Below are 13,341 nucleotides of genomic sequence, written 5' to 3' on the forward strand. Positions count from 1 at the left end.
TGCGAAGAATGAAAGACAAGGTATGAGTAGCTTTGGTGGTAGAAGAGTGGTAGGGTGTGCGTGATTCGGAATTTGGTTCGATATTCTTTTTGCCGAAGCGATGTGCGACGCTTTATGCTGAAGCTGGATTTTGTGAAACACGGGGAGCCTTAACGCTGTCGCGTTAAAACATTTTATAAAGGGCGAAATCCGAAAAAAAAAGAAAACGAAAAAAAAAAAAACACGGGCGGATAAACTTGGAACGAATTCTCAGTATGACACCAGTTTCGAGGTATAAATTCCCTAACTTTGCGGAGAAATGTTTGGCGTTCCAGTTACTTTTGTGCTTCAATGCGTAAAACGATGTTTTGTTAAGAAAGTAAGTGGAACGACAGTGCATTTTCACCACAAGTTTGACGGCGCATATCTCGTACATGGTGCTAGCAACACAATTCTTTTCAAGTGGATATGCGTTGCAGCCTCATCCGCTAGAATTGTAAATTGCAATATGTGTAATAAGGTTATTACTTAAAAACGTGATGATTATTTTGTTAATTGGTCGATTATGCATTTCCATTTTTTTGCGCAAGTAATGTTCGCCTCTTCGAGTGGACCGGCTAATGCACTAGAATTGTGCTATCTCCCGCAGGCAATTTTTTTGTAATTGAAGGTATTCGCTGAAACACCCTGTATGCCTTGAAGAAGACAAGTCCACTTGTCGAAACGTTGGCTCCTGCATTCGCCTTGTTCACGTGTTGCTCATCGCCTTGAATTTCCATCTCCCGCATTCCCCATCTTTTCCCTGTATATACAGTTGCTTAAAGATCCTTAGAACGGGACGCAACTCTTGTAAAGCACGAAGTACATCGAAAAGATAGAAGCCATGGTGCCTAATTGTGCACCTGCAGAAGCACAAAGCCATGCTTGTTGTCCGGAAACGTTTGTTTTCGTTACTACAAATTAAAAAAGCCAAATTTTTTCTTTTAAATTATTATCACTGGTTAGTACGGGTCCCTTATGTGCCGGAACAGTATGACCTTGCCTGAGGACTTGTTTCTTTCTCTGGCAGGATTTCGCTTTTGACCATATCTGTGATCTGCATCGTGCTGACGATGGTCCTGGCTGGCTACGTGTACCGCTACCGAAAGCTGAAGGTGATCAAGGTGGCCAGCCCCGTCTTCCTCTGCATCACTCTCATTGGCTGCGCCATTATGTACTGTGAGGTGGGTGAACTTACGGCCGTATTGCAGCTGTGTGTCTAACAGTTCAGTGCTCAGAACCAGTGGACGATTCAGTGTACACTCAAGTAAACTGCTACATTTAGTTGGGGCGCGTGCTGTACACGGGCCTTCAACTCTTGGTTGAAGATACCCTCATCGCAACAGAACGCTGTAGCAGTGGTCATAACGTTGCTAACGGCAGATCTTTACATACGAAGCTCGGCTGTCAATTGCTAAGCAAGCGTCATCTTTGCGGACACGGTAGTGTTTTGGCAAGTGTCCAGGGAAAGGTTGTCGCGCAAAAATGTGAGCAGGACGCATAGGGCTCCTATTAAAGATAGTTTGGAGCCTTTCTGAGAGAATAACTGCTGAAAGCACTCTTGAAGAAATCACGTCTTGTCCAGGTTGTCAGGTCTATAACGTCTCACTCTGCGTATAGTAACGCTGGAACGCCATCTGCGAACGTGCATGGTTTTGCGAATTTCCCTGCGTGCATGTTCAGATTTTGTCCTGAGCTAAGGGGCCAGTGATACACATCTTAGGAGCTGTCGTGGTTTCGCTGACAGATGCATTGCAATAGCTGTAGTAGAAATGAGCCCGTACAATTTACTACGCCTAGCCTTGAATCCTAGTAAAATGCTGCCCTATAGTGCATCCAGAGAAAACCGTGCCAGAGGCTTGTCGTCGCTATCCGACGCCATGTCGTGTGTTGTCGCACACATTGTAAGCAAGCTTTAATTTGCTCGGTTTAAGTGTGTGTCGTCTAGCACTTGCGTGGGAAGACCTCCCGTGAGTATAGCCGAAATGTTTGTACATTTGCATCGCGATAATCAGTTTCCGTTGGTTGATCATGATTGGTTGTCGCGATATTTCGTATGATCACGGGGACAAACAATTAATTGAATATAGTCGCCAGGTTTGTTACATAAAAGTATAGCGATTCGTTTACGTTGCAAATATGTCCGAACGCTCTCCAGTACTCTTTTCAAATGACATAAAGCTGCAGCGGCCGTAACCTTCAGTATATTGGTGACATTTTTCACGGATTTCGAAGTTCTGAACAGTCCTGCCGCCATGAACGGCCTTTTTTTTCTGACAATAATATGCGGCAGTATGATGCACCGGAAGGTGAAAAAGCGGCTGTCGGGCTGTCATCTGTTATGGATCCGTCAGTAAACGCAAAATGGAGATGCTCCTGTTGTCGGCAAGTTTGGGAAATATTTCGGGAAGTTTAGCCCGATGCACTGCTGATTTGTCATTAATATTCTGTATATTCCACGTGACAGGAAGCGTAATCGGCTGTCGCGATGGTTGGGCTAGCTCTCTTCGCAGGTAGCAGTAAAGACGGAAAATTCAGTTGCGTCAAACTTGCACTTCGTCACAGGTGCGTCATGGATTTCAAACATGTTTAGCGTGCTCAAGTCATGGCCTTGTGAAATATTACCAAGATTATAGAATGCTGCGGGCTGCCACATAATCTGCTGTCGTAAAGATGAAACAGACCGTGCATAGTAGGACTAGAGTAAATGAAGGTGCGCTGTCCAATGTCCACTAAAAGCAACAATAGCCAGGCTTACCACTTTATGGGACATTTCACATATCTTGTGGCAACTCATTGTACACCAAAGCTCCAGCTGCATCATCTCAGCAATGCGGCCAGCGCTATATGCGGACCCATTATACGCTATTGTGTTTGGCTGAACGAGCATTGAATGTTGAAACCGTCTACGCTACAATGTACACTAAATTAAGTTCTTTGGGGTGCCTGCAAGTCAAAGTACCTTTTTATAACATTTTAAACATTTATGCTTACTAGGTTTAGGCCACATTTTGTAGTTGAGAAACTGAAGCTGAGGGGTGGAGAAGTCATGTTTGCATAGCAGAGATTCTAAGACAAGCAGCACTTTCGAGATATCCGTCCCCAAGATATGCTAAAAAATGTCTCGGCCTTCCAGTTAAGATCGTCCCGAATTGTTAGAGGCACGCTTTTGGAAAATTTAACTGGTAGGCCAAAGTATTTCATAATACATTAAAGGCCGCATATCTCGAAACTATAGTGCTAGCGTTAGGATTTCTGCTATGCAGACATTACTTCACTACCCTTTGGCTTCGATATGACGATCACATCATGTCTAAAGTTAATAATTATCATATTTTACGTAATTGTCGAAATTATTATTATTTTCTTTTGCTGCTAATTTCCGCCTAGCCAGGTAGCCTATGGGGTGTATGCACTTAAGTTCGGCAGCGACGCGGCGCTGTGGTGCCTCGGCGCCGGGCGCCATATTTCTGGTTGCTCCGCAGCAGACGACAAAGTGTTCTGCCCGGTGTCGCTGTGCAGAGGCAGAGGTATCATGTTTTACCGCGTGTGGTTTCTCTTCTGCAAGAAACCTGGTGTGATATGTTTCGCTGAATGTTCTTTGTATTGGCGGCGAGGAGTTACGGAGTCGTCATCTATCGGAAGCGCCTCGCTGGCGTAGTATGAGGCATCACGCGGCGCGCTCCTCATAGGTTTTGCTGTCAGCGCTCACTGAAAACACCACGCGCGAGCTCTCCCGGACATTTCTGTAAGTACTTTCAAAACGAGAGAAGTTTTTTACTGTCTAAGTAATAATCTTGGGCAAACTGAAAGCACAGAATCGTTTACAGACGCTATCTCTTTACCGAATACGTACAGTGAACGCCACTGCGCGCGGTCGCCGCGATGGAGTCTCCCGAACCGGCTTTTTGCGTGAAAGGTAGGTAAACGCTGGGAGTAAACTATGTGAAATATGTTCTTATAGTGTTTGTATGACCAAATGGAGCGTAATAGAATGAAGCCTCAATGCAGCGATCGCACAGATTCGCAGCGACCGACTGCACGTCTGCATGCTTGTCCGCGCAGTTTCGCTTTCGCCGCGTGCGCGTTTTCGCACCGTGCCATGAGCTTTAGGCCGCAGAATATGAGCATTTGACAGTATACAAGCAACCATTGTTGCGTGGGCGCTATCAGAGCTGTTCAAAAATAAGTTCATTGTAGAGACTTCGACGCCTACGGAGACTGATGTGCCGTCGCGTCGATTCAATCTTTTTTTTTTCTTCTAAATTCTTGGACGTTTCCATATTATTTCTCGAGTTGCGTCGCACTGTATGTTTATAGGTGTTCTCAGCGTGCGATTCCCGCTGCTTCTTTTTTGTAATTCAGTGCATTAATTCATAACACGTACAAACATGACCATATGCCGTGCCTTTTTTTAATGTGCGTCTTACCGCTCCCTTTCCATTCCAGTGAACTTGCCAGTATCTATAGCATCGACAAGTTCATAGACCAAACCGTCATGACATTAGTCGGGCAGCGGACTCGGGCGAGCGTCTCAGTGCGCGTTTTCTGAACATCGCAGACCCGGCGCCGTAGCAGAAATCTTTTTCGCGTCTGTGCTTGCTGCATACCCGAGTTGTAGCCGATGACTGTTTGCCGGTTTTATGTTTCGCGAGTCAAGCTTCACGCAGCTTCTTGTCCTGCGGCTACGTGTGAATAAGGCTGACACCGGGCTCCGTTGCGTACGTCCGGCACTGCGGCACCGAGCAGTAGCCTACCATGTTGCGCGCCTTCAAAGGCAGCCACTACCTATTCTAGTGCTTTCAAACGTTGTAAAGGAGACACTCGAAGCGGGAAAATCTCGCCACTAAATGAGGACCGCAGCGTACGAGGGAATTTAAACTCTCGTTTTCAGCTCGCTTCGGCGCTCCCGAAGCAGCCGACGCGGCCGCTATGTCCACGTGATCCCTAATAACACGTCACGCCGACGGTGGCGCCAGCATTTCCAGTGGTGGAGCTGTAGGCCAATAGTGAGCTTGGTGGTGTAGTTGTGAGCTTCGCCTAAACATGTCAGTCGATCTCCCAGTATGCACTTGCGTGACAGGAAGCATTAACAGTGCATGGCGTGGTTCACGCGCTTGTTCTAACAGGTCAAGAAACAAGCACAACGATGTCGGCATCCCAGGGCGGGTTTCTAAAACTTACCTACGTAGCCGAACGCGAGAACAAGTATCTGCGATTACTGGCTGTGCGCGTGCTCTGTATCGAACTCTTTCGTACTTAAGCAACAGGCCGGATGTTTGCATCAACTTTTCCCTAGATGCACGAAGGTAGCCTTTACAGCGGAAGATGAACAGCTTATCTCTACGGCATTCCACAGGCCGGTATAAAAGCACAGTCGTATGTTAGCGATATTGCCGGTGATCGCGACGATGCGCAGCCATGAAACTGCAACGATCAAGCTGAGCATCTCGCTTATTGCCATGTGTTCGCTGAATTCTAGACGAATAAAGAAATTCTCTGGTAAAATGGTGTGCTAGCTAATATGACTGTATAACATGTTCGCATTCTGAAACGATGATGACTTTGTCATCATGAAGAAATTTCACTTTCTGGGGTTAGGGGTGTAATCAAATTCGCTTGAATTGTTGGGATTGCAATGTTTTGAACAGACTGCAGCTCAGCGTCGCGCTCCGCTGACGCTTCACGCCCAGTGAACTATATATTTCGCGTTTCCTAAACGCCATGTTCCGGAGGGAAGCTTCGCGCAGTAAACGTGATTACGAAACGACCACAACAACATGCGAACGCACCGCGTCCGTTTATTCGGCGCGGTGGCGAAGCGAGGACTACTTCCCGCTGACACCGTAAGTGTTGCGGACTCGCGACGGAGTACTTGCTAGAGTGCATGTGTTTGAGTTGGGCTGACTAAACGAGGAGCTAAAACTTATCTTTCTTTCCTCCACTGTAAATGCTACCCTCACGCCTTTAGGATGAAGATGATTCAGGCATGCATACGGGCTTTTGCTGAAGCCCGACGGAGTTCACTGTAAGCGCACAGTACCTGCACAGCCGGAATCGCAGTTGCTTATTGTTCGTTCATTCGACTACGTAGGCACGTGAAAAAAATCTGCCCTCTAATGCTGACATCGTTATGCTTGTTTCTTGACCTGTTGGATCAAGCGTGTGGACCACACCATGCACTAGTAATGTGTCCCGACACGCAAGCGCATACTCGGAGATTGATTAACATGCTTAGGCAAACCCGCCGTGGTTATGGTGCTGGGATGCTAAGCACGAGGTCGCGAGATCGAATCCCAGCCACGGCAGCCGCATTTCGATGGGGGCAAAATGCGAAAACACGCGTGTAATTGATTTAAGTGCAGGTTAAAGTATCCCTGGTTGTCCAAATTATGGTTGTATTTAGGCGAAGCACACGCCTACACCACCAAGCTCACTATATAGCACGTTCGCACAGCACATTAAGAGAAACATTTAACACCATGCAGTTTTCTTGCAGAAGCGGAACCACGCACAAGAAACCACTGCACAGTAACACCGGGCGGAATGCCCGCCACGGTTAAAACTGACCCTGGTGATCCTGAAACACCTTTTGACACGCAGATTCATTATACCGGAGAGCAATGGGCATTTCTTCACGTTACGCTGTCAAAACTGTCGCTGCAGACAGAGACAAATACATATTATTGAAAGGCAACTCCAATAATATTATTGAACTTCGTCCTTTTGCCATGGAGCATACAAGGCACGCGAAAGGCTGAGAACTATACAGACATGCTGGAAATACCTGCAGTGCTTCGGTGACTGAGGAGACTGAGTGTCCTCACCAGCTTTTGCTACAACACCTGTAATGAGCTGAGAAATGGGCCTCCGAGTGCAACGTATGCAGCGCATCAGGCACACGAGACTGCGACTCTAGTGGATCCAGATCTGCTACCGAAGTTAGGTGAACATGTTTCACTGGTGCACGCGGACAGTTGTTCTGTTCAAGATGGTGCAACAGCGCCATGTTGGACGGAATAGCTGCCAGAGTTCTGGAGTTGACGCGATCACGTACAATGCATCGGCTTGTTTGTCGGGTTATGATCATCAGTAACAAAGAAAGCGAAATGAAAACAACAAGAACATCAATAAAAAAGTAAGACCATTCGACAAAACTTCTAAAAGGATCTCGCTCACATACAAAAAGCCATTCACTTGCCTGGCTGCAGATCAGTTCTGTATGCACAAATCTGATCACAGTGCTTGAACCGATTCTAAGGATGGGTGCCAGCCAATCGGGATACCGAACATATCATTAGATAAGACAAAGAGCCATAGACCTATTTTCTTAAAAACGGAAAAGCGTTGTGAATTCAGCCCTGGTTAATTTTGCTATTGAAGACAAGTCGGTTCCGGGCGCAGCGAGTAATCGTTAGGATATGGCTGACCTGTGGGGAAGTGCCTCAGGTGGAAGCGGTCGGGCAGAGCACTGGCTTTTACGAGCATTCTACAAAGCTGCCCAGAAGCAGTGCACGTACGCGGTTGGCATCTGAATCGGTGTCTTCTGCCATATGTGTTGTAATACAACGATTGCATCTGCATAATCAGTGCGGTCGAGGGCGTTTAGCTTTTTCCGGGAAGGAGAGCTTCTCTTCTTTACTAGTTTATTTGTTGCGTCATTCCAACGCCTACCGGTTATCTTACTGCACCGGTGCAAGGAAACAACCTTGCACTGCAACCGACGCCGGCGGCAGCGATCAGCCGTGGATATTGACGGGAGGCAGAAAACTAGGGCACCATGATGGCCGTGCTGATTAAAGCAACTGAAAAAAGCAAACGCTCGTGGCAGGCTGTATACAGCAACGCGGAGAGCAGTTCAATTGTTCTTCTTTAGATATTCGTACTTTTCATTATAACTTTTTTTTTTTGCTTTCGATAGAGCATCGTGTGACCTTTCCTCAGGGAGTGGCGAGGCACAACAAAGAGACGGCTTTCTTACGCTCCGGTATCTTTTGCTTCCTGCAGTTATTTACCATCGTTGCCATAAGTTTCCAAGCCAGCCTACTGCTGGAAAGATCTGTGGCGCCGGCCCTGCAGCACGCATGGCATTCCAAAACTACTGAGAGTCAGGAGCACTGTCTCGGAAACTCGGAAGCTTTTGTGAAACGCAGGTTTTACTGGGACCCCAGTACGCGGTCGCCGTGGCCTGGCATGTTTCCACTACTGCGCATCTCTGAAACGATTGCTGAGTGGAACAATGGTTGAGGTAACAGTTGAGAGAAAACCCATTTGCTATGCTAACCCCGACAACCGCTTATATTCCACATGAAGACCAGCTCGTTTGGTTTTTTGAACTGACCTCTTTGATAATGACCTCTTTTCTCAAAGAAAATATAGGTAAAATATAAAAAGAGAGTACTTGATTTCTGATTAGCCGTTCCATTTAATGTCGAAGAAGCTGTAGAACCTTACGTGCTGGTTGACTTTGCGGCTTATACAATGTAGTTATGTTACAGTTTGGGCGAGACGTTGCGCTTGCAATAAGGTCGATTATTGCGAGTGTAACCACCATTGTCAGCCTTGATTTTTCCCGTGTTTGCTACTGAATCGTATTTCTGCTTAAGTTTGTCGATATGCACTTTTTTACCGCGGACATAAAGGAGAAAGCTCGGAAACCGACGACAGGCTTTACGCTGGTCGGCATCTGGTGTGACCTTAGCTATTTATTTATTTCTCTTTAGGTGTGCGTCAGTCTGCTTGCTTCATTATTAAAGTACACGTTGATTGGTTTGCACGTCATCCTTATTTCAGTCGAGGATCTGTACTGCAACATTTCGTTTCACTCAAGGGTTCGACGAAAATGCGTCTGGCGAGGTAACATGACGATGAAGAAATTGCAGTCACTGACCAAGTCAATGCGAAAAAGAAATAACAGATATGTTTTGGAGTTCGTAGGGGTTGCTTGGTCATATTGACCAAGGAACCTATATGGGCTTCGAAACATCTGTTTCGTTTAGCCTTGACTTGGTTAGTGACAGCCACTTCTTCAACAGTTAGTTTCAAAATTGGCGCGGCACATTGTTATCTGTCGACAAATAAATTGACACGCTGCTTTCTGGGAGGCAAATAAGCTGGTACACCTGGGAGCAGAACCCTACAGACCAGGGCTGGTCGCACCAAGTAAATAAATAAACATTTCTAGGCCCGCATTCACAGAAAAACTTTCTTACGCTAGAACTGCATGCTCTTAAGAGCAGGTATGAACCAATCGTTATCTGGGACACATTATTTACGAAACCGGCTGGCCAATGGCAAAGATCACTTACGAACGAAAACCTTTGTGAATACGGTCTCTGATTTCATTCGTGGCCGAGTTATGCAGCTGTGGTGGCCTGCAGTAGAGGAGTACAAACTGAACCCCTTACAAACACTGCAGTGCGCCTACCACTTTCAGGCTGCAGACCTTTTAGAGGCTACGAGAAAACTTTCTTTGTTGGAAGCTCTCGAGCGCTATTGTAGATTCTTCTCCACGTGTGTAAGTCGAGAATTACTCGACTGACTCTTACAGCATTGACACTGTGGCGAGGCAGCACTACCCTATGCAGTGAGTTGCTTTGTGCATATAGTACTGCCAGGCCCACAAGCCCTTTGTGCAATTTCCAGTGAATGTTTATGAATGAATGTTTAGTGAAAGTTTATGATCACGAAATCTGTCCGCCGGGGTACAAAGGGATAAGGAACGACCGTAGCAGCCGAGGTGGGGGTGTGGAGATTTTCATTGATAGCAGACTGCAGTATACAATATTTGAGTATCCTTTAGATATAGAAACAGCGTGGTGTAAAAATTTTTTGTGGGTAAACGAAGTTGTTATCGGTGCAGTGTATCGTCCACCTGGGACAAGCGCAGCAGTTATCGAGAGACTGAATGATTTCATGCATTGCCTGCGTGTACAAAAACAGTATTGGGGGCGAGCTCCACCACTGGAAAAGCTGGCGCCACCGTCGGCGTGACGTGGTATGAGGGATCACGTGGACACAGCAGCTGTGTCGGCTGCTTCGGAAGCGCCGAAGCGAGCTGAAAACTAAAGTTTAAAGTCTCAGCTGCGCTGCGGTTCTGATCAAATGGTGAGGCTTTACCGCCTTCGGTGTGTGCTTGACAACATTTTAAAGTACTATAATAGGGAATTAACAGGGTTATAATAGGGAATAATAGGGTACTAATAAGGAATAGGGAAATAGGGAATGCGAGTCTGTCATCGCACTAACTGAAATGTGTTTTTCGCAGTCTTCACCAAGTTGTCAATGAATACACTCGTGTCCAGCAAGCCAGCAAATCTGTCCTTGACCTTATATTTCTGAGTGAAAACTTGTTCCTCCAGCCACACAAAGTGGAGAATTTTCCTGGAAATTCTTATCATTCCATCGTTGGCATAACACTGACGTCGCAGCAAAATGGAAATGTATCCAGGCGTGTTTCGACTTACAGGGACTACAATATGGCCGATGATACGGCTATACTTGACGAATTGGACATTTCTTTTGAACGGTTTAAGGCGCTTTGTCTTCAACAAAATACGGATATAAACAATGTTTGGCTAATGTTTAAAGCCCTTGTACACAAATACATAACCCAGTTTGTGCCCTTGAGGGTAAAAAAGAAACGTGTGCATAACCCCTGGATATCACGCGAAATTATCCATTTGAAAAGGAAGATACAACGATCCAAAACAAGGTACAAACGTGTGCGGGATTTAGATCTGTGAGAAGATATTATTGCGCTCAAAAAGAGTTGAAGGATAAAATAAGACAGTCCAAAAAGAAGTATTTTAGTGTTACAATGCCAAAGTTCCTTAAAAACTCACCCCAGAAGTTCTGGAGGCACTTTTCAAAAGATAAAAAGGCAACCTCTGAGTTGAGTACGACTCAAGGCTTTATTACTAATGAAGAGGATATTGCAAATGAGCTTAACAATTTCTTCTCCAGCGTATTTACTACAGACAATGGCGAAGTAGATGACTTTTGCATTTCTCGTTGCTTCCTTCCTCTAGGCGAATTCCGGCTTTCTGAGGGAGGTATATTTAACCTATTGCTCAATCTAAAACAATGTAAATAGTCTGGACCTGATGAAATTCCTAAAGCATTTTTAATGAGGTATACAGAGTGGATGGCCAAATACCTCTTAGTTATCTTTCAAAAATCACTGTCGTCGGGGGCTCTACCTGACGACTGGCAATTAAGTAAAATAATCCCAATACCGAAAGGACGAGATGCTAAATGTGTTTCCAACTGCAGGCCTATTGAACTAACGTCAACACCATGTAATATTCTTGAACACGTTGTCTCCAAACACATCAGCGAATTTCTGACGAGCAAAAATTTCTTCAATGAGTCTCAGCATGGTTTTCGTAGTGGCCTCTCGACAGTGACACTACTTGTGGAAACAGCACATTTCATCTCTGAAGTACTAGATTGAAGAGGCCAAGTAGATATAATTTACCTAGATTTTAAATAGGCATTGGGTACGGTTAGTCACACGAAACTATTATTGAAGAGTCGTCTTAGGTAACTGCAAAGTTGTCCAATGGATCGAAGCTTTCCTAATAAATCACCGACAGTTCGTTAATGTTAAAAAAAGCCAGTCTACAATACGTGAGGCTGACCCCGGAGTGCCGCAGGACTCTGTGCTGGGACCCCTGCTCTTCCTAATATATATCAATGACCTGATAGCAGACCCATCAATTCAAGCCAAATTATTTGCAGATGGTTGCGTTATTTTCACTGAAGTGACCTCCGTAACTGACCAACTTAAACTTAATTCTTACTTAGATCAAATACATGAATGGTGTAGGAAATGGCAAATGTCACTGAACTTGGAAAAAAGTGTATGCATGACAATATCGCACAAACACGCCCCTTTACAGTTCAACTACTCCCTGTCGGGTACCCCACTAACTTGAATGTCCGAATACAAGTACTTGGGCGTAACCTTGAGTGCAAATACGAGCGTAAGGCGAAAGCCACTGCGCATGCGCGGTGCGTCGCTAACGAAGATGACACCAACACTTACGTATGAAAAGATGGATGTTCTATACCAAGAACTGCAAAGAAATACCTTGAAGAAGGGAAACAGAGCGGCTTGATTTTTTGTCAATCACGGCCACATAAAGTCACCAGGCAATGAAGCCATGAAAAGCATAAATTACCGGTAATTAGCACTGGTTGAAATTAATACGTACAAAATTGAGGAAGAGAGTAATGAAAGGTGGGCGAAAAGGTAACTTGTTGCCGGCGGGGACCGAACCCACAACATTCGCATTACGCGTAATGCGTTAGACTAAACGGGCACCGCGCGAACATGACAAAGCAACTTCTTAAAGCAGTGGTGCGACACTTACGTCTGTCAGGCGGCAATTTCGATTAAATTAAACTTCATATTCCACAGTCAAACTTCCGGTCTTCTAGATACAAAAAATATGAAGTCATATATCACTGACGAGTTTAATACGCTCCGCTCCAACCGATCGGTATAAATATTTCAAAGGAAGCGCTTGAATGCATTCGTTATACTAATCACGTAAACATACCCAATAGTCCTTAACTGCAACTTTTTCTTTCCAGACACATGTGTTTTTATTTGTTCTCCTAACCGAACCATTCCTCCCCGTCTTTCCTATCTCCCCGCCATTTTCGAATTTCAGAGGGATTAGTAGAATGTGTCCTGCTGTTACCTCCACTACTCTGTAGTACCCTAAACCAGTACCGCCATTGTTTTCGTTTACACTCATAATTCCAAACTTGCATTTCTCTCTCCCCCTGTCATTTGCAATTCGCCTTGATTTGGAGGCCGGCGTCTGCGTGCCCGCCACCCGATTAGGATCTCCGCTCATACGGAGGCTAGTGAAAGTGCGCCCTTAAACGTTGCGCAAGGTGTTCGTGAAGGGACGAAAGCTGTGGCGTGCCTTTGCTACACGACGGATACATTGTACATCTGGAAAATTTATGGGCCACGTATGCCGGGGAAATACTTAATTTACATTCGGCTTGAGATGCAGGTACGTTAGGGGCGCTTAGCCATACATGGGAATACAGCTCCATTTCTCAGCAATTTCTTTTGCACGTTGGAGATCGTGTGTTTGATGGCAAAGTGTTGATACAAGAAGAGTAAACCGTACACTAATAGTTGCTCAACCTTGTATCTTCAAAGATGGCCTCCAAACATTTAGTAAAATATGAGCCGCTGTAGACAAAGATGTGCCAGAACTGGGGCCGACACTGGAGCTTCGCCGGTGAAAGGTAGTACTTCGCCGGAGTGTTTGGTAGGACGCAAAATGTGGGGCGTTA

At 45.5% G+C, this 13,341-nt stretch overlaps 1 protein-coding gene across 2 annotated transcripts in view; it reads left to right on the forward strand.

Annotated features, from left to right (window-relative positions):
* The window catches only part of LOC126545734 (probable G-protein coupled receptor CG31760), a 211,909-nt gene that overhangs the window by 152,018 nt on the left and 46,550 nt on the right, over nt 1–13,341 (forward strand). For both annotated transcript variants that reach the window (XM_050193686.3, XM_055061949.2), the window contains one exon: nt 1,049–1,202. In XM_050193686.3, coding sequence (XP_050049643.2) covers nt 1,049–1,202 — 154 coding nt within the window. The remainder of the gene's footprint in view (nt 1–1,048; nt 1,203–13,341) is intronic.

The sequence above is a fragment of the Dermacentor andersoni genome, chromosome 1 (assembly GCF_023375885.2).
Source record: "Dermacentor andersoni chromosome 1, qqDerAnde1_hic_scaffold, whole genome shotgun sequence".
In the NCBI taxonomy this organism is placed as follows: Eukaryota; Metazoa; Arthropoda; class Arachnida; order Ixodida; family Ixodidae; genus Dermacentor; species Dermacentor andersoni.